Below are 18,360 nucleotides of genomic sequence, written 5' to 3'. Positions count from 1 at the left end.
AGTAAACTTAAACAATGAGCTTTCTTGCCAAAGGCCAGGCAGGAAGCTTACGAAGCCCCTGACCCAGAGTGGGGCTCAGCCTGCCTCCGTGAACGGGGAGCAGAGGTTGACTGTGGGGACAGAGCGCGTGCTCCCCGAGTGACAGGAGTGTTCAATCCCATCAGCAGAGGTCTGGACACCAGAGGGAGAGACAAGGGTAACAAAGAAGTAGCATGTTTAAACCTTTGGCAACCAAACATTTTTTTTAAAGCTCTTAATAACCTGCTTCAGTAGAATTCCTGATGAACACAAAGCCCTTTTTGCTTAAAAAGCAGATGACTGGGCTTCCCTGGTGGCACAGTGGTTGAGAGTCCGCCTGCCGATGCAGGGGATACGGGTTCGTGCCCCGGTCCAGGAAGATCCCACATGCCGCCGAGTGGCTTGGGCCCGTGAGCCATGGCCGCTGAGCCTGTTGCTCTGCAATGGGAGAGGCCACAACAGTGAGAGGCCCGCGTACCGAGGAAAAAAAAAAAAACAAAAAAAAAACGCAGGTGACCGAAAAAGTTTCAAATGGTGCACATTCATCTTCAGGAATGTGTGATTTCTCCCCCAAATTACCTAGGGCTGCACAGCATTCACTACAAACCGCTAGTTCAAACAATGGTCAACTGTTACTAACACAGATTCTCAGTCTGGGATACCTCAACAGCAGTGTGTGTGCGCTTGGAAAACTGGACTTTGAAATTAGGCAGCCCTGCCCTCATCCAAGTCTCTCTAATCTCCACCCACCGTGGCCACTTCCTTTCACAGAAGCACAACCCCTCTAACCAGATCTTCCACCACAGCGGTGTATTTGCGTCACTTACGATGGTTTCCAAAGATCAGACGCAATCTGTCAACTCTCTTCTTGTTCTCAACGCCAAGTATTTGCACTCCTCTCCCATCCTTCTCTTTTTATTTATTTATTATTATTTATTTTTTTTGCGGTACGCGGGCCTCTCACTGCTGTGGCCTCTCCCGTTGCAGAGCACAGGCTCCGGATGTGCAGGCTCAGCGGCCATGGCTCACGGGCCCAGCCGCTCCGCGGCTTGTGGGATCTTCCCGGACCGGGGCACGAACCCGTGCCCCCTGCGTTGGCAGGCGGACTCTCAACCACTGCGCCACCAGGGAAGCCCCCATCCTTCTCTTTTTAGAGGATGTTTCTCTCCTGCCTAAAATACTGTATCTGGCCTGCCCTGCCTGGTTCCCCAGCTGCCTGGTGACCAGAGTCCCTGGGAAGATGCTAAACATCCAGCTTCTCATGAGTTGGACTCTCTTGCGGATCTACAGGCTTCCACAGGCCACCCCAGCACTGATCTAGTACTTGGCAACCACTGGATTTGTAACCTACCAGTTGCAGGAAATTCACAATATGCTGGGGGCATCTGAATGACATTTCAAGAATTATTCTTTCATTTCACATTCTTCTATCTCACGAAGAATGAGAATTTTAGCTAGAGAACTATGCGCTCACTACAACAGGCAGACGAACTCGTCACAGAAATGTAATATCCTGTGCCAAGGTGCCTTGTCTAAAAAGGTGCATGAGTGGAATTTCACCTAACAGAGCTCTGCTTCCCAGGGTCTTGCCCAGGACACTCCAGTTGATTTAACAGGACTAGAGGCATCTGACCCAATGCACTGACTCGCTTCTCTCAGGCCGCCTGGGCTGTTAAAGATGTCTGTTTGCTACAACAATCTTTGAAAGGACCTGCCCTCCTCCCATCTTTCTTTTTTTTTTTTTCAATATAAGGTCTGTTCTGTTGAAAATGATTAACACTTTAAGCAGGGGAAAGAAAAGCTGTCTACCAGATCAAATTTTAAAAGGATTCTGTTATTTGCTACACAAATATACATTCCAACTTTTACAGCATCCTCTCCAGTCTGACCTTTTCTACAGAAGAACAAGAGATCAACATTTTAAGTCTTCGACTTCGAGGACATTATTACTGATACACAAATGCCTTCTGAAAGCTTCTGCAACTGACAAAAGGTACTGAAGATGACCAAGAGGCCCATGTGTCAGGATACATTTTCTGTTTTCCAACAGCACACAAACTCCTTTAAGGAAAAAAGTAATCTTATCTGGACAGTCCTACTAGCTGGTCACCTGAAGTTTGCAGTAATGCTTGTGGCTGACAGTCTCACTTGGCCCCACTATGAAAGCTTCCTCTTCTTCAAGCTACTGTCCTCCTCCTCCAGCCCCCTCTCGTCCCAGCCTGAGTTCCTCTTTGTGTGGTGGCTCAGAGAGCCACACGTCTCCTGATCCCCCTCAGGGAAGGCCCTGGTCTCCCTCCTGTGGCTGACTGCCTCCCCTTCCTGGGCACATTTTCTCTTACTCGTGGAAGCATCGGTACTAGCAGCTGGAGGGTCGCACTGCGCGTGAGGTCTGTGGTTGTTCACAGCAGCTCCCTTGGCGGGGGGCTGCTGCCCGATACTGGTCGGATCCTGGTGCCTTCCGGGGGAGCCTGGCTCTCCAGAGAGAGGCGCTGCTCCGGGATACTGGGGGCTCGAGGGCTGCAGCTCACTGAGGCATTTCCCTTTGGCTTCACAGCCCAAGCCCATCCTCCTAAGTAGTCGTGGGTCCCGAAGCCAGTCCTGAATGGGTGGCCTTTCAGGGTCATTTGCAGTAACAGTGACAGTGGCTTCTTTGGAGTCAGAGGGTGAGGGGTACAGGGAAGAAGCAATAGACATCTTGGCAAATTCACTGTCTAGCTTGTTGCTGGGCACTCCGCCCTGGGGTCTGGACACCTCTGGGGCGATAGCAGGAGGGTGAGTCAGACTTCTCTGCAGTACGGGCTTGAGTTTCAGAATCTTCACTGCATCTTGTCTATAGTTTTTGTCCCAAGTCTTAACAATGGCACCACGCTTCTGTGCATCCTGAATCAGCTGATTCCAATGACAGTTTTCCTTGAAACAAAGAGAAGGAAGAAAATTACATCGCAAAGAAACACTCGTATGCTTGGGAAGCAGAGGTTCCAGCTTTCACTTCTGAACAAATAGTAAGTATACCTTCGTGAACAGATTCTTGTCTAACAAGAATCCATTACTTGTTAGACAAGGCTGAAAGGAAAAATAAGGTGGAATACAGAACTATAAAGCCACACTGCTAGAAAAGAACACTGGGCACCACCTCTAAGAAAGAACGTCCACCATTTTACCACTGTTACTCAGGCCACGTGGTGAATTAGCTGTCATGCAAATCTGTACCAACTGCCGGTAGCCTCATGTAGCTATTTAATCTTCAATTAAATAAAATTAAAAATTCATTTCCTCAGCTGCACCAGCCAGATTTCAAGTGCTCAGCAGCCACATGTGACTAGGGTTAGCATCCTGGACAACACGGACACAGAAGGGCTCCGTCATCCCACCAAGTTCCCTGTGACACTGCTGATCCTAGAGTCTTGCCTGCCTCCGGCCAAGGCTAACATTCTGGAAGAGGAAGGCTTGGTTTCAGAAAGCTCTAACTTTTGAGTGCATGCTGACTGTTCTAGAAAGAGGTCCACAGCTTTCATCAAATTCCCAAAGGCTTCCCAAACTCCAAAGGGCTAAACCATCTTAATCCGCTGAGATAACTATTCCAAAGATATTGTCACACTTTTGTCTCTTTTCTAGAAGGGCTTAAGTTATGAAAAGCACATCTAAAGGGAAAAACAAAACAAAACAAAACGAAAACCCAACTCCCGCATCTCTCCTCTCTTCCTTTTAGAGTTTCCTCAGCAATAAATTGCTTCTTTACAACCATCAGAACTTGGGCCTCTTTAGAAAGAAGAAAGAGAGAGTATGAGGGAGGAAAAAAGATGGAGACTGAAGGAACGAGAAGAAAAGGATAGCTCCCCTTATGGGGGCTCCTGCACTATTCATGAAGGTGGGTAAGGGTATAGCAGTGAAGCTGCATACAAAGTACTGACCTGCTGTGTGACCTTGGTCAAGTCATTTGACCTCTCTGAGCCTGTTTCCTTACTGTAAAGTATGAATAGTATTTTATTTAAATGACTCTAAAACGTGCTTTGAAATAAAATAAAATCAATAAAATGCGCTTTATTTTCACATTTTACCGTTTCTGACTTCGGGGTACCTCTTGGCCAGGCAGCAGTTTCCATGTATGTAATCCTGGAGGAATTCATGGCTGGGCGACTACAACCTCTTGACTTTTAGTCAACAAACCACTTTTAAAAAGAATGAGTCCTGGCTCTTGCCTGAAAAATCTTTCCACAGACATCTTCTGATAAGACAATAAAGTACCAGCACTACAACTTGGAGAATGGAGATGAGAAGTTGGAAAAAACCCCAGGACCACAGTGGGGCCCTCTCATGAGACACTGACTGCACAGGGAACGGTTCGAGCGTGAGCAAGGGTACATGGGATGGTGAATGGGGACGACCAGAGTGTTAGTCTGAAAGTGAGATGCTTTCAGGGGTATCTTAGTCTACCTATTTTGCTGTATTTCCTATGTATAAACAAGAGTGGTATGACCCTGGGTTGGCCAAAAAGTTCATTTAGATGTTACAGAAAAACCCAAATGAACCTTCTGGCCAACCCAATAAAAATCTGTCGAAAGTCTAAAAGAGTTCTTTCAGTAACTATAAAACAAAAATTCTAAGTGAAAACAGAGTGTCACAATTCAATAGCAGAACATAAAATAATGATGCACATTATATAACTAATGGCTTCTTGGATTTGTTAAACTATGGTGGCAATGCAGACCTCACAGGGTCTTTTAAAGTAAGTCGTGTAAATCAAGTGCACGGTACGGTGACCGCATGCACCAGGAAGGTGCATGTAAGCAGTACCAGGCTCAGATCTCCGACTCAGGAGAGCTCTTGAGCGTCCTACCCTGTGGCTGGAACGCAGATGTAAAGCAGATGGCCTTGCTGCTATTTCTGCCAATTCTACTGCACCTGAACTTGCTGTTTAATCCAATCCCTAGATCACAAAAACAGTTCTGAGAAGGGGCTATTAGTCTTGATTTCTCAGAGGAAACCAAGTGCCTTAATCACTGATTCCCTCTCCATAAGGGAAACTGGGCTGAAGAACCAAAAAAAAAGAGGCTGGGGAGGGGGGAAGCCCAAGGACAAATACGTTAAGTTGGATTGCAAACTCCAAATGATAAACTGGAAGTTTTTCTATTCTGTTCTGTCGGTCTCTTTTTGTCACACTGGCTTCCCAGAGTGAAGATAATAACGTCTATACCGCAGCTAGACATCAGTGGTCTTCAAATCTGCGTGACGGTGACTCTGGGGCTCACAGAGACTTCCTCGGGGGGGGGATGTGAGCACGTTTTCTGGGAATCAATTTCCAAACCTCAGCTTCCAAACCCCAGTCCCCTATGTCCTCCTGGGGCTTTTCTGCCCTTCCACTCCATCCTTCACAACCACCACAACTCTCACCTGTCCCAAATCTGACCACAGGGCGCACGGCTAGGGAAGGTAAACATGCCTGGGTGTCAAATAGAGGGGGTGGTAAACAGAGGGGTGCCCATGAAGGCTCCTGCAATCAGGGCATCTAAGAGACACAGCTCTATAAACATTTTACTCTTCTGGTTTGAACATTATCAAAATTCAACTGTGTGAAAGTAATTGTTAATACGTTACTCAACTGACAAGATATCGTTCGTTAATACTCAGATCCTTACGGTCACAGGAAAAATAATTTTTTAAAGAACTCTTTGAGGTAACTATAGATTCATAGGAAGTTACCAAAACAGTAGGGGTTCCACGCACCCTTCACACAGTTTCCCCAAATAGTTATGAAAACCAATTCTTTAAACTTTCAAATTTACATGTAAATTTTTTGTGGCAGAAAAGCCTAATAGTCATATTAACAGAAAGGCTTTTAATTATGAAAATATATAAACTACCCCCACTGAATTTTATCCTAAACAGTATAAATGGCAATTCAATTTTAAAGAGCAGAAAGAATAACACTGCTCTCTATTCCACTGGATATACTTAAGAGTGGCATAATGGATTTATTTTTAATAGCTTTATTTATTTATTTTTATTTATTTTTTGCGGTACGCGGGCCTCTCACTGCTGTGGCCTCTCCTGCCGTGGAGCACAGGCTCCGGACGCGCAGGCTCAGCGGCCATGGCTCACGGGCCCAGCCGCTCCGCGGCATGTGGGATCCTCCCAGACCGAGGCACGAACCCGTGTCCCCTGCATCGGCAGGTGGACTCTCAACCACTGCGCCACCAGGGAAGCCCAATAGCTTTATTTTAAAATGTCAAATATTTACAATACATTAGAAACAAAATCTTTATCAACACTGAACGATGAAAAATTTTCAATATAAACTTAAAAACGGAGGATACACAGCTTTCAAACATTCTTTCAAGGGGGTGCACAAACAACGAAGGTTGAAGACCACAGATCTAGGTAAGAGCTGAATGAGAAAGACTGTATTTGAGCGCCCTCTGGTGGAACTAACCAAAACAAGGGAAAAACCTACTGAGTTGGCACCTCTCCTGAGATAAAACAATGACTCTGTTAAATACAGAAATTAGGGAAACTGAGTTATTACACCTAATGAGACAGGCAGCAAATATATGCTTTATCCAGCTGTGATTCACCAAATTAAGCTGTACTATTTGTCGACTACAGATGTAAACTTGCCCCTTCTTCTAGAGGAGTATCTGTACGGATGGACGAGCTCTGATGCCACTCACCCCTCAAGGGAAACAGCAAGCAGTGCTGCTCTAAGTGCCAAGACAAAAATGAAGATCCAAGCACTTTCCTGCAAATTCCCCCTCTCTCTGGCTTGCTAGGCTAAGAGCCACATTTACTGAGTGTTTACTAAGTGCTAACCAATCTTCTAGCACTTTACATATATGGGTTTACATGTCTTCTTAACAATTCTACGATGTAGATACAATTTTTTTTAAAGGTCATCTTGAGAGTACACTACGGATACCTACCTGGGTCTTGGCTAAGAAAGGGTGAGCGGTTTAGGCATTATAAAAGCTCCCAGGAAGAAGCAGCTGGAGGACATAACAACCAGGGGGAAGAGGCTCATTATTGTTTGTAGCCTCGAAATCATTTCCACTTTGATGAAAAATAAAAACAAAACCTCAACCCGGTATCAGTCATGATGAGCAAACTCTGGAGTTCTCTGGTCCTTTAGAATGTACCTACCATCAGGGTCCTCAAATGTCCCAGGATGAAGAGGCTGTACTTGGCTCGTGTGATGGTGACATTCAATCTCTGCAAACTTGCCAGAAACCTAAGCAATAGAAGGAAAAAAAAAAAGTTACTTCTTTCTTCAGAATAACTCGGCATGTCAGTGTAGGTGAGACACAGGCGTTTCAGACAGCTTTTCTTGGGCTCCTGCTTTAAGGTCATGGTGCAGGACCTGGCACAGAAGCAATTCCCATTAAGGACAGCAAACAAACAAGATGCCCAGTGCTTTCCTTCAAAGTCATGCATCTGTCTGTTGATTTCCTATTTTGACTGGGATGAGATATTGGAAATTTTAATGGTATGATTTTTAAGCCTTAAAAGATCCTAAAAATATGATAGTAGATCAATTATGACAAATACCATGGAGAAGAACATGCCCCTGCAAAATATACTGGATTCAATAATCTGTTTCACTCTCATCAAGTGAAAAAACAGATTCACACTGTGACATGGGTTAATACACAAGGTACCAAGAGAAGCAGACCTAACAGTGGATCAACTTCACAACTTAAAAAAGAAACCTTCACGGTATTACTCAATTTTTTATATAAGAAAATAGAGCAAATGATGGTATTCTCTAACAGTGATTAAAAAGATCTAACTCTGGATCATAAACAAGCAAAGAATCAATAATGACAGTTACCCACCCAATTGAACCTTGCATGGCATTTGCTCTGACACATGTAACAATAACACAATCTTTCTGACGACCCTGGAAGCCATCCACGGTATCTACTTCTGCTGGCCTATTTACGAAAAGAGAAACATATTTACTGAAAAAAGATAATTATTAAATATACATATTTATACAGTAGTATTTCTTACTTTTTTAATGCTATCTTTTTAAACTGGAATAGAATTCACGTAACACAAAATTCACCATTTTAAAGTACACCATTTGGTGGTGTTGAGTCCATTCACTATGGTGTGCAGCCATCACCGCTATCTAATTTCATAGCATGTCCATCACCCAGGAGAGAAGCCCTGTGCCTGTCAGCCATCAGCCTCCATCTCCCCCTCCCCAGGCCCTGGCAACCACTGATCTACTGTCTGTCTCTATGGACTTTTCTATATGGGAAATTTCATATAAATGGAATCATAAAACATGGGACCTTTTGTGTTGGGCTTCCTTCACCTAGCATAATGTTTTCAAGGTTCATCCGTGTCATAGACTGTTAACTGTACTTCACTCCTTCCACGACTGACTATTCGCTTGTACAGATACACAATTTATTTTTTACCTATGTACCATTTTTGGACATTTGGGTTGTTTCCACTTTTTGACTATCATGAATAATGTCGCTACGAACATTCATGTACAAGCTTTTGTGTGAACCCTTTCTCAATTCTTTCAGGTATGTACCTAGGAGTGGAACTGCTGGGTCACGTGGTAATTCTATGTTCAACTTTAGGAGGAAATGCCAAACTGTTTTCTACAGTTTCTCACCAGCAATGTATAAGTAATCCAATTTCTCCACATCCTTGCCGAAACTTGTTTTGTTTTTGTGGTGACGGTCATCTTGGTGGGTGCGAAATAGCTCCTCATTGTGGTTTGATTTGCATCTCCCTAATGACAAATGATGTGGAACAGCTTTTCATGTGCCTGTTGGATTTTTGTTTATCTTCTTTTGAGAAATGCTATTCACATCCTTTGCCCACTTAAAAAGTTAGACTATCATTTTATTAAGTTGTATGAGTTCTTTATATATTCTGGATATGACTTGTCAGATAAATATTTTTCAAGTATTTTCTCCCACGGTGTGTGTTTGTCTTTTCACTCTTTTGATAGTGTGTCCTTTGAAACACATAAGTTTTTAATTTTTACGAAGGCCGATTTACTTCTCCTTTGGTTACTTGTGCTTGGGTATCATATCTAAGAATCTGTTGCCTAATCTGAGGTCATATAAATTTACCTTTGTTTCCTTATAAGTTTTATAATTTTGTCTCTTAGACTCGGGGCTCTAATTCATTTTCAGTTAATTATTGTACACAGTGTGAGACAGGGGTCTAAATTCATTCTTTTGCATGTGGATATCCAGTTATTCCAGCACCATTTGTTGAAAAACTACTCTTTCCCCAACGAACAGGCTTGGCACCCTTGTTGAAAATCAACTGGCCATAAATGTATGGGTTTATTTCTGGAACCTCACTTCTATTGTATTGGTCTATATGTCTACCCTTATGACAGTACCAGTGTTGATAGCTTTGTAGTAAATTTTGAAAGAGGGAAGTGCGAGCCCTCCAACATTGTTCTCTGTCAAGCTATTTAGGGTCTCTTGCACTTCCATGTGAATTTTAGAATAAGCTTGTCCACTTCTGTAGAAAGAGGTAGTTGGAATTTTGACAGAGATAACAATGAATCTGCAGCCCAACCTGGGGAATGGCGCCATCTTAACAATATTAAGTCTTCCGATCCAGGAACGTGAAATGTCTTTACATTTACCTAGTTCTTTAAATTCTTTCAGCAACGTTTTGTCCTTCTGTGTATGAGCTCACACTTCTTTGGTTACATTTACTCCTAAGTATTTTGTTCTTCATGATGCTATTGTAAATGGAATTTAAAAACTTTTCCTTTTCAGATTTCTCTATAGTGTACAGAAATACAACTGATTTTTGTATACTGATCTTGTACCCTACAACTCTGCTGAACTTGTTTATAAGGACCAGTAGTTTCCATAGATTTTTTTAGGGTTTTCTATATGTAAGAGTATGCCATTTGTTTTTTGTTGTTGTTGGTTTTGTGTTTTTGGAATTTTTTTTGGCCACACGGCGTGCAGGATCTTAGTTCCCTGACCAGGGATCAAACCCATGCCCCCTGCGGTGGAAGCATGGAGTCTTAACCACTGGACCACCAGGCAAGTCCCAGATCATGCCATTTGTGAAGAGACACTTTGACTTCTTCTTTTCCATTATGGATGCCATTTATTTCCTTTTCTTGCTTAATTGCTCTGCACAGAACGTCTAATACAGTGCTGCACAGAAGCAGTGAGAGTAGGCATCCTTCCTGATCACAGGGGGAAAGCTTTCAATCTTAGCATCAAGTATGATGTTTTAGCTGTGGGCTTTTCATAAATGCTCTTTATTAGGTTGAGGAAGTTCCCTTCTATTCCTAGTTTTTTGAGTATCTTTATCATGAAAGGTTGCTGCATTCAGTCCAATGTCTTTTCCACATTTATTCGGATGATCATCGTGTGGGGTTTCCCCCTTTAATATGGCATATATCACACTGACTGACTTTCATATGTTGAACCAACCTTGCATTCCTGAGATAAATTCCACTTGACTGCGGTAAACAATCCTTTTAATATGCTGTTGAGCTCAGCTGCCATTATTTTGTTGAGAATTTCTGCATCCATATTCATAAAGGATATTGGTCCATAGTCTTCTTTTCTGGTGATGTCTCCATGGCTTTGGTATCAGGGTAATATTGGCCCCATAAAATGCGTTAGAAAGTCTTCCCTTCTATTTTTTGGAAGCATTTGCAAAGGATTGGTGTTAATCCTTAGTGTCTGACAGAATTCACCAGTGAAGTCTGGTCCTGTGTTTTTCTCTGTTGGAAAGTGATTACTAACTCAATCTCTTTACATTTAATAGGTCTATCCAAAGTTTCTGTTTTTTTCTAGAGTCAATTTTGGTACTTTGTGTGTTTCTAGGTGCAGAAACTTTTGAGTTAATGCATTTCCAATATTTAATTTTTAATTTTACTGTTGAGGTATAAAGGAGACAAAAACAAGATCTTCCTCCTATACATGAAGGCACTAAAAGGGTTAAATAATTTATTCTAAGTGAAATGTGAATACATGATTCTCAGTAGAGTTAGAATTCAGATAACAAGTCACCCAACTAAAGGGAAAGGCCTGAAGAATTTCTCAGTCACTTCCATTGTCAAGTGTAACAGTGATGACATTTGAACTGGCAGGAGGCACTCCATCTGCAGGGGCTACAAGTGTAACCACACTCCCTCCCAGCACAAGTCTATGGAGCCAGGGTCCTAGTCTCCTTGTTCTATACTACCAGGGTCTAAGACCACTCCCTAGAGTTAAGTTTCCTTTTCTTCTTTCCTTCTATCCCCTCTTTCTTCATTTTAATTCAACAGAAAAAGTGGAAATATCTGTAAAAATAGAGATGCCTCACCCTTTTCTATCAAACTCTTTGTCCAAATCCTTCTGAATCATCATCTTCTGAGCCTTGTAATGGGTTATTATGCCAACGTTTCGGTAAGTAAAATCCCTTTTTTTGTCTTTCATAAGTTTAACTAGTTCCATTACCAGTTTTATTTCTTGAACATTTACATATGAGCTAAATAAGACAAAAACAAAAAATACAACACATCAAAACTAATAGCAGTCCAATCACTAAGTTAAGTTCCACTTTGTTTTCCACTACAGTAACGGGTACACAGGTAGGTTTCATCTTTATTCAGTCAGCAGTGATTCAAAGAGGCTGTTATAATGACCATTAATATTGTACATATGGATAAATATAAAAATAACTGCCCAGTGAAACACGAAGTTGTATGAGAGAAAAGAGGTTGGGGTTAAGTGACGTTAAGGCACCAGTTTCTTCACTTATTAAAACAGGGATAGCCACAGTGAGAACGAAAGTATTCATAATAATAATGAAGGTATGACTAATGAATAGCCAACACTAAGGATTTACTATCTTCCCAACACTGAGAAAAGTGCTTCCGATGTACTACCTTCCTGCATTCCCCACCACAGGCCACGCAGATCATGCACCACATGACCGAGGGGATGGCAGCCACACAGACTAAATGTGACCCAGCCCCCAGAGATGAACAAACACGGGGCCCTACAGCAGGATCATGTCCCTCTGTCCTTGCTGGCTTCATCCTGCACTCCCAACTCATCTCCCGAACTACAATGCGTTCCCTCATCACCATACCAAATGCAACACGTGTGCACACTGGAGGATGCCCTGCACTCGCACCTTTATTCCTGAGGCTACCTTATCTGTCTCACCCTAAAGGCTTAAATACTCACTATTCTAATTTCAAGACTGACTATACAGACAACCCAGTCAGCTAGCTTTCTTTTCCATACCTGCAATCTTTATTTGGTCACCTCTCAGGCCAACACTCTTCTCACGACCATCCATCCCCATAATACTTATGTGGTAAACTCTCAATCCTCTGCTCCACTCCACAGACCCCACTACAACCTCCACAATCCCTCTGGAACAGCAACCCCCAGCCAACTGCTCCGTATTTCTAACTTCTTCACTGAGGGGCCCCTCCCTCCACCACTATTAACTAATATCTTATTCTCACGGAGGACACCACTTGCTCTGCAGCTCTCTCCTGATGCAGAGGTGGAATTTCTATTTCTTCACACGTCATGAGACAGGGGTGGCATTTCTATCTGTGCTAACAAATGCAGCCTCCGGGCTCCTCCTCTATTCTCTCACAAGAAGCCCTGGCTCCTCCGAGGTGCTTCCTAATTAGCAACCACTGCTCCTTTTCGCTGTCATCCACAAACCACCTGATTCACAATCCAACATGCTGAAAGCATTGTCCACCCTCTGCCTCACACCTTGACTCAACTGTATCTGTACTTATCCGTCACAACACTTAACCCAACCGGAATCATTAATCACCACGGTGATGGCCTGGTTAATGTCTGTCTCCCCTGTTAGACCACAGCAGCGTTGCGCTGGGGCCACATCTGTTTTACTCACAGCTGTGATCTCAGCATGGATCTACTGAAGTGCTGACCGCATGTTAGGTAACATAACCCCCATTACCCAGTTAAGAAAAAAAAAATCAAGACTGAAATATATAAATTCATCAGTAATTTATGATTGAAAAGGTGAAGTTATCAACCCAGCTAAAAGAAAATGATTGTGCACTGGCACTAGGCAGAGAGATTTATATGGAAAATATTTTGAATTTAAATATAAACAAAAACAATATAAAAATTCTGGGACCATCAGTGGGGACTGAAGAAAAGGGAGGACGTACTCATTATCCCGCTTTTCTGAACCATCTCCAACATCAAACACGAGGTAGGGCTGAAATGGCCAGTCAGATGAGCACCGAATGGCCTCTGTGATTCTACAAAAGAGCAGCCACGACTTAGAATGCAAGTCAAATTACAAGAGAAAACGTTTTAGAATTATTATTACCATTTGTTCTTTCTGGGGAAGAGAGCAAGGGAAAGTAAGAGGACAAGAAGGACCTTCTTTTTAAATAAAATTAAATACTTTTAAATAACACATTTTAGTGAAAGGTAGCAAGTGAATTTCATTTCTATTCTAGTACTAGGGAGAATGACCCATGTAATTAAAATATAACAATCATGATTGGAAAGTTACTCATACTACAGTAAGTGAAAAAAGCAAGCTACAGAATACTATGTAGAGCATGGTGTGCTTTTTTTCCCCCCCCAAAAGAGAAAAAGTAAAAAAAGATGTGCATAGTACAAGGACTGGAAGTAGATATAACAAAATGTTACCAGTGATTACTTCTGGGTAGCATAAATAGGGGTTGGGTTCTTCCCTTTCTTTTCGTTTATCTGCATTTGCTACAATCAATAGGACTTTTATAATTAAAATTATTAAACCTTTATGTTTTTAATAACAAGACCTAAAAGCACAACAAAAGAGCTATTCTTCCTGAGCAGCCAAACCTACAAATAAAACAGGTGAACACATGCAATGAACAGAACTCACCTATTTGTTTTCAAGTTCCTGTTATAAACGTAATTAGAAGGGAAGAGACATATGTCTGGGTGCATCCTGTACTGAACGGTGAGCTGTAAGACAGGCAGTCTGCCAATCACGTTGTGCTTCACGTTCTCTTCCAGAAGTTTGTAGAAGCGGGCCATCATCGACTGGTCATAGCCATACTCCTGGGCCTTCTGAAAGGAGGAAAACAAAGCAATAATCTCCAAGAATTCATTTGTACTTTTCCCACTATTAAAAAAACAATCGCCGAGCTCTAAAATGTATTAGAGGTATTGCCAACAACCAAGGATTCAGAGAAAGAAGATGTTTCCAACTCCAGCCCTAGAAAAGCCATGCAGCTTGACTACAAAAGTTAAGGTATTTTCTCCTTATTTAGAAAACCCACATACTGCTTATGAACGAGATGTGATCTTGTGAATGACCACAACTGTCGCTATTTTGGTGCTAACAGGGGTCACCTGAAAGAATCGATGATAAAAGCAGCAAAGAACTGTAACACAGATTTTAACAATTATTTCTGGGCTATGCTCTCACAACTAGAAATAATGAATGTCATTGTAAATAAGCCTCTGAAAGACCAATTTCTTCATCCATCCATCATATACTCAGCAGCTAAAACTTGGGGTGCTGAGAGTCTACAGTGAATAAGATCAAGTGTCACAGAACTTGCATTCTAGTGGAGGAGACAGGCAACTAAGTTGATTTCATAAATCCAAGAAAGGGTTACAAACCTGTGATCTGAAATACAGTGACTTAATTGACAAACGAAGAAAACTGTCTTAATGTTATCACGGTCGTGCCTTGGGATATACTTTTCAATGGTAGCATCATATCAAGATTCAAAAAGTATTGTATCTTAAATAATCTAGAAGCAAAAAATGTGCTCTGGAAAACCCACTAAGATGATGCAATCTTTATAAGTGATGTTGACAATATGAGCATTGAAAATGTATGTGCAAAGTTTCAATAAACCTGTTTCACAAACTATCAGAGTGGAGAAAATAGGCATTACTTCTTATTTGTATTATTCATATATGTGATTATTTGCATATGTGATATTAAATAGGTTTGTATAATTAAAGAGAATATTTTTAGTAGACACTTGGCAATTTCATCTATACCCCCCCAAAGTTTATCTATTCAAGTTATAGCTAAAAAAAACCTCATTTACTTCACTCTGGGGAAAAAGAAAATGGTTTATATGAGGTAACACAACTACTTCCAGAAAAAAAACTAGTCCATCCTACAAAATGATGGAGATTTTAATGTTTTGACATGAACATATATTCCTGATCTATTTACTGACTGGAAAAAAGGTAATTTGGTAGAGACTGATTCTGCCACCTTTAAACAAGGTCAAAACCTACATACATATACACAAATTTATACATTCCCTATAACCATCTGACATTCTGAATTTAGTAACTTATTTACTGTCTGTTACCCTCTAGAATGTCAGCTTCATGAGGGCAGGGATTTTTGTCTGTTTTCATCACTGTCATGACACCAGAACTTGGAAACAGTGCCTGAATTAGCCTGGCACTCAATGAACACAGACTGAAAAAAAAGTCAACACGCACATGCCCACAAACAGTTCAAATACTCACTAAACTGTTCATAGTAATTATCCCCAGGATTAGAAAGGCATGTTGAGAAAATTAACTTTGTAATTATTTTCTGAAATTTTCTCAATAAGCCTCTATTTATTTTTGCAACAATAAAAGTCCAAATGGATTTTTCTCACTTCTGCTGTTTTTAATCAATCACCAAAGTAGACAGTAAAGTTGAGGCCTATCGACAACCCTTTTCACTAACCACAGGCTAAGGCCCTTCAGGAAGTTAAATGAGTAGGTTTCTGAAATACCGCATTATTCAAAGAATGCAGGGCACAGCTGGCTCCTCCTAGTTGTCCACAAGCAGAGCCCCCTGCAGCAGCTCTGCCCTATGGACGAGGTTTTCACTCAGGGACGTGGGCGCTCCTAGGCTACTCCCTTGAACAGTCATGCACGAGTGTTCAGACGTCAAAGAACTGCACTATCATTTTGATGATTCCAAAGTCAAAGAACAGTAGTAACAAAAACAACTTGCTTTCTTTCCATAACGTAACAGAAATGCTGTGAAAATGGTCTGTTCTCTGGGACTGTTTATGCAGCCACTACTCTCTATTTGTACAAATAATCTATGTATCAGTAAAATGCTCAAATTTCATTAAATTTCAAAACCATCATCTAGACCTATGAAGATTACCCAAAACATCTGAATCCTGATTCTGCTGTGCATTTCTAGGAGCTATCTTTAGTGAGATTTAAGAAGCAAAGTGAAGGGGACCACAACTTTGATGCTCATCTTCCCACAAGCACAGCCCACAACCTCTTTCCTTTCACCACCTTCCCTTTCAGAGGATGTGAGGGACACTGGCATTTTCCTGCACTATAGGATACAGAATCCTAAAATTGAAAACGTTACTGTAAGAATAATTTCTCTTGATACTGTTTTCCTCAAATTTGCACATATTTAAACATACATCAGGAGGTTGGATTCTTTTCCTTGCTTTTAAAGTTTTTATTTTATTATTGTTTTGGTGTTTATGTTACTAAAATAAATCAGATACAGCCCTTAGAACAGCTGCACACTGCCTTTCCCAAAGGAACAGCTCACTGCACATGGGACATCCTCCTCCTAAACTTCTGGTCTGTGACACTCACACTGCTCCTGTCACATACGCATAAGCACATTATGAAAAGAGGAACATTTCCGGAGACCTTTACTATGAAGGCTCTCAACAGTGGTTCTCTTTTCTCAGCCATTCCCTGTTTTTCCCTGCAAATAAGAGATGATGATCCAAGAAAGACTGCCCCACCGCCCAAAACAAAAAAACCCCAAACAAGCCCCTTCCACTTTAAAGCAACACGAATGTGAAAAAACGTACCACAGAAATGACTGTGGGAGGGAGCTGCTTAGGATCTCCTACGAGGATGAGCTTGTTGCAACGATGGATGAGCGGAGTAAGAGTTTCAACTTCACAAGACTGTCCGGCCTTGGTAAGAGTACAGAATGGAGACATAATCAGAATTATCTCTATTATTTATTTTTCTATATACAGTCTATCCAATTCATAAGAGTCCTAACCATTCAGAAACATACACTTTCTCCTTCTGCACCAAAGATCAAAAATAAGAACTTTCTTTGGTTAGAAAACAAAACAACAAAAACATTCTAAACGCCGAAGGGGGGGGAAAAAACCCCACACACGTTTTGAAGTCAGCCACCACTCAGGTGCCACTACCACTTGGGAAGCAGCCATAAGCTAGAAGGGCCATGTCACGTCCCCGGTTTGTCTTCTTTGTCCCTGCTGGGCACATGCCTGAGGGGACTGCGTGTCTGTGTGTCCCACCCCCATCCCACTCTCTTCCTTCTTCCTCAGTAGGCTGCTTCAGTTGCAAGACTCAAGCTTCTTTTCAATTCAATGGCATTTTCTTCAATTATTTCATCACTTCCATCTTTTCTATTCCTTCGTTTTGGTGAATACTGGATCTTGGATCTCCTGGATGGGTTCTCTGTACCTCGTTTTCCATCTCTTTTGTCTTCTGGCTCTACATCCTGGCAAATAGTAGGTACCCAATAAATGTTTGCTCAACGAATGAAGTAGGAATAAAGATATTAGCTGAAAATATGGTGGCTCAGAGCTGTCCAGAGTTATATTAAAAATGCTTCAAAAGGTAACCAGAGATATCCCAAGCAGGAGCTACAATAATCCTTAGGAGAGATTTTATGAAGAACAATCAGGAATCCCTAAGACTACAGTCCCACTACTGAAAAAGCAATTTTCATCGTGGTGGGTCACTAGCAGCATATTTCAACATAAGAGAATACACACGTAATGGCAGGTCAAAATCAGATGCAAAGACCACTTTGTCAACATCTCGGCAGCCACTCTTCATCTAAGACTTACTCCTTACTCCTAGGCAAAGCTGTATGGCCGACTGCTTACTGACCTCATCAACAATGACGCAACTAAAGGGGACACCCCCTTGCCCACGGAAAGCAGCCTCAAGCAGCAAACCACCACTCGTGCTCAGTGTGCAGCAGATGATGTGGGACTCTAAGATGATGGTGTTCTGTGTCTTTTGTGGGCGTCCTTGAACCTAAGAGAATAAAAGTTAATCAACATTCAGTGGTATATAAATTCCTAACTACACTTATTATGTGGCAGAATAATGTCTAGTAAAAGGTAGGAACCTCAAACCTAGAAAACAGCAGAAACATTCAAGATAATCAGAAGCCACCAGAAAGAACACTTTGCAGTGGAGTCTAATCTCAGAACATGATTTAATAAGCACATTAAGAAAAATGTATTCAGGGTTTAATTTGGACGAAGTGGATTACAATTCTTACAGCCTGATGTATGAGGGAAGGTATCAGAATAAGCAAAGATTAAGTAATTCTACTGAGTTGTGA

General features: G+C 41.7%; 1 protein-coding gene across 3 annotated transcripts in view; it reads right to left on the bottom strand.

Moving 5' to 3' along the window:
* Positions 1 to 459: 459 nt before the first annotated feature.
* The window catches only part of SETX (senataxin), an 80,279-nt gene continuing 62,378 nt past the window's right edge, over positions 460 to 18,360 (bottom strand). For 2 of the 3 annotated variants that reach the window (XM_060013902.1, XM_060013903.1), the window contains 8 exons: positions 17,898 to 18,047; positions 16,832 to 16,939; positions 13,888 to 14,075; positions 13,178 to 13,270; positions 11,332 to 11,496; positions 7,845 to 7,943; positions 7,153 to 7,240; positions 460 to 2,928 (listed from right to left, as the gene is read on the bottom strand). In XM_060013902.1, coding sequence (XP_059869885.1) covers positions 2,176 to 2,928; positions 7,153 to 7,240; positions 7,845 to 7,943; positions 11,332 to 11,496; positions 13,178 to 13,270; positions 13,888 to 14,075; positions 16,832 to 16,939; positions 17,898 to 18,047 — 1,644 coding nt within the window. In that variant the 3' untranslated portion in view covers positions 460 to 2,175. Of the gene's footprint in view, positions 2,929 to 7,152; positions 7,241 to 7,844; positions 7,944 to 11,331; positions 11,497 to 13,177; positions 13,271 to 13,887; positions 14,076 to 16,831; positions 16,940 to 16,966; positions 17,503 to 17,897; positions 18,048 to 18,360 lie in introns of those variants that run through there. The other variant, XM_060013904.1, reaches the window with a different exon arrangement.

This window comes from Delphinus delphis, chromosome 6 (genome assembly GCF_949987515.2).
Source record: "Delphinus delphis chromosome 6, mDelDel1.2, whole genome shotgun sequence".
NCBI classification, from domain to species: Eukaryota; Metazoa; Chordata; class Mammalia; order Artiodactyla; family Delphinidae; genus Delphinus; species Delphinus delphis.
The sequence above is the reverse complement of the archived record's forward strand: the minus strand, read 5'-3'. Positions and strand labels throughout refer to the sequence as shown.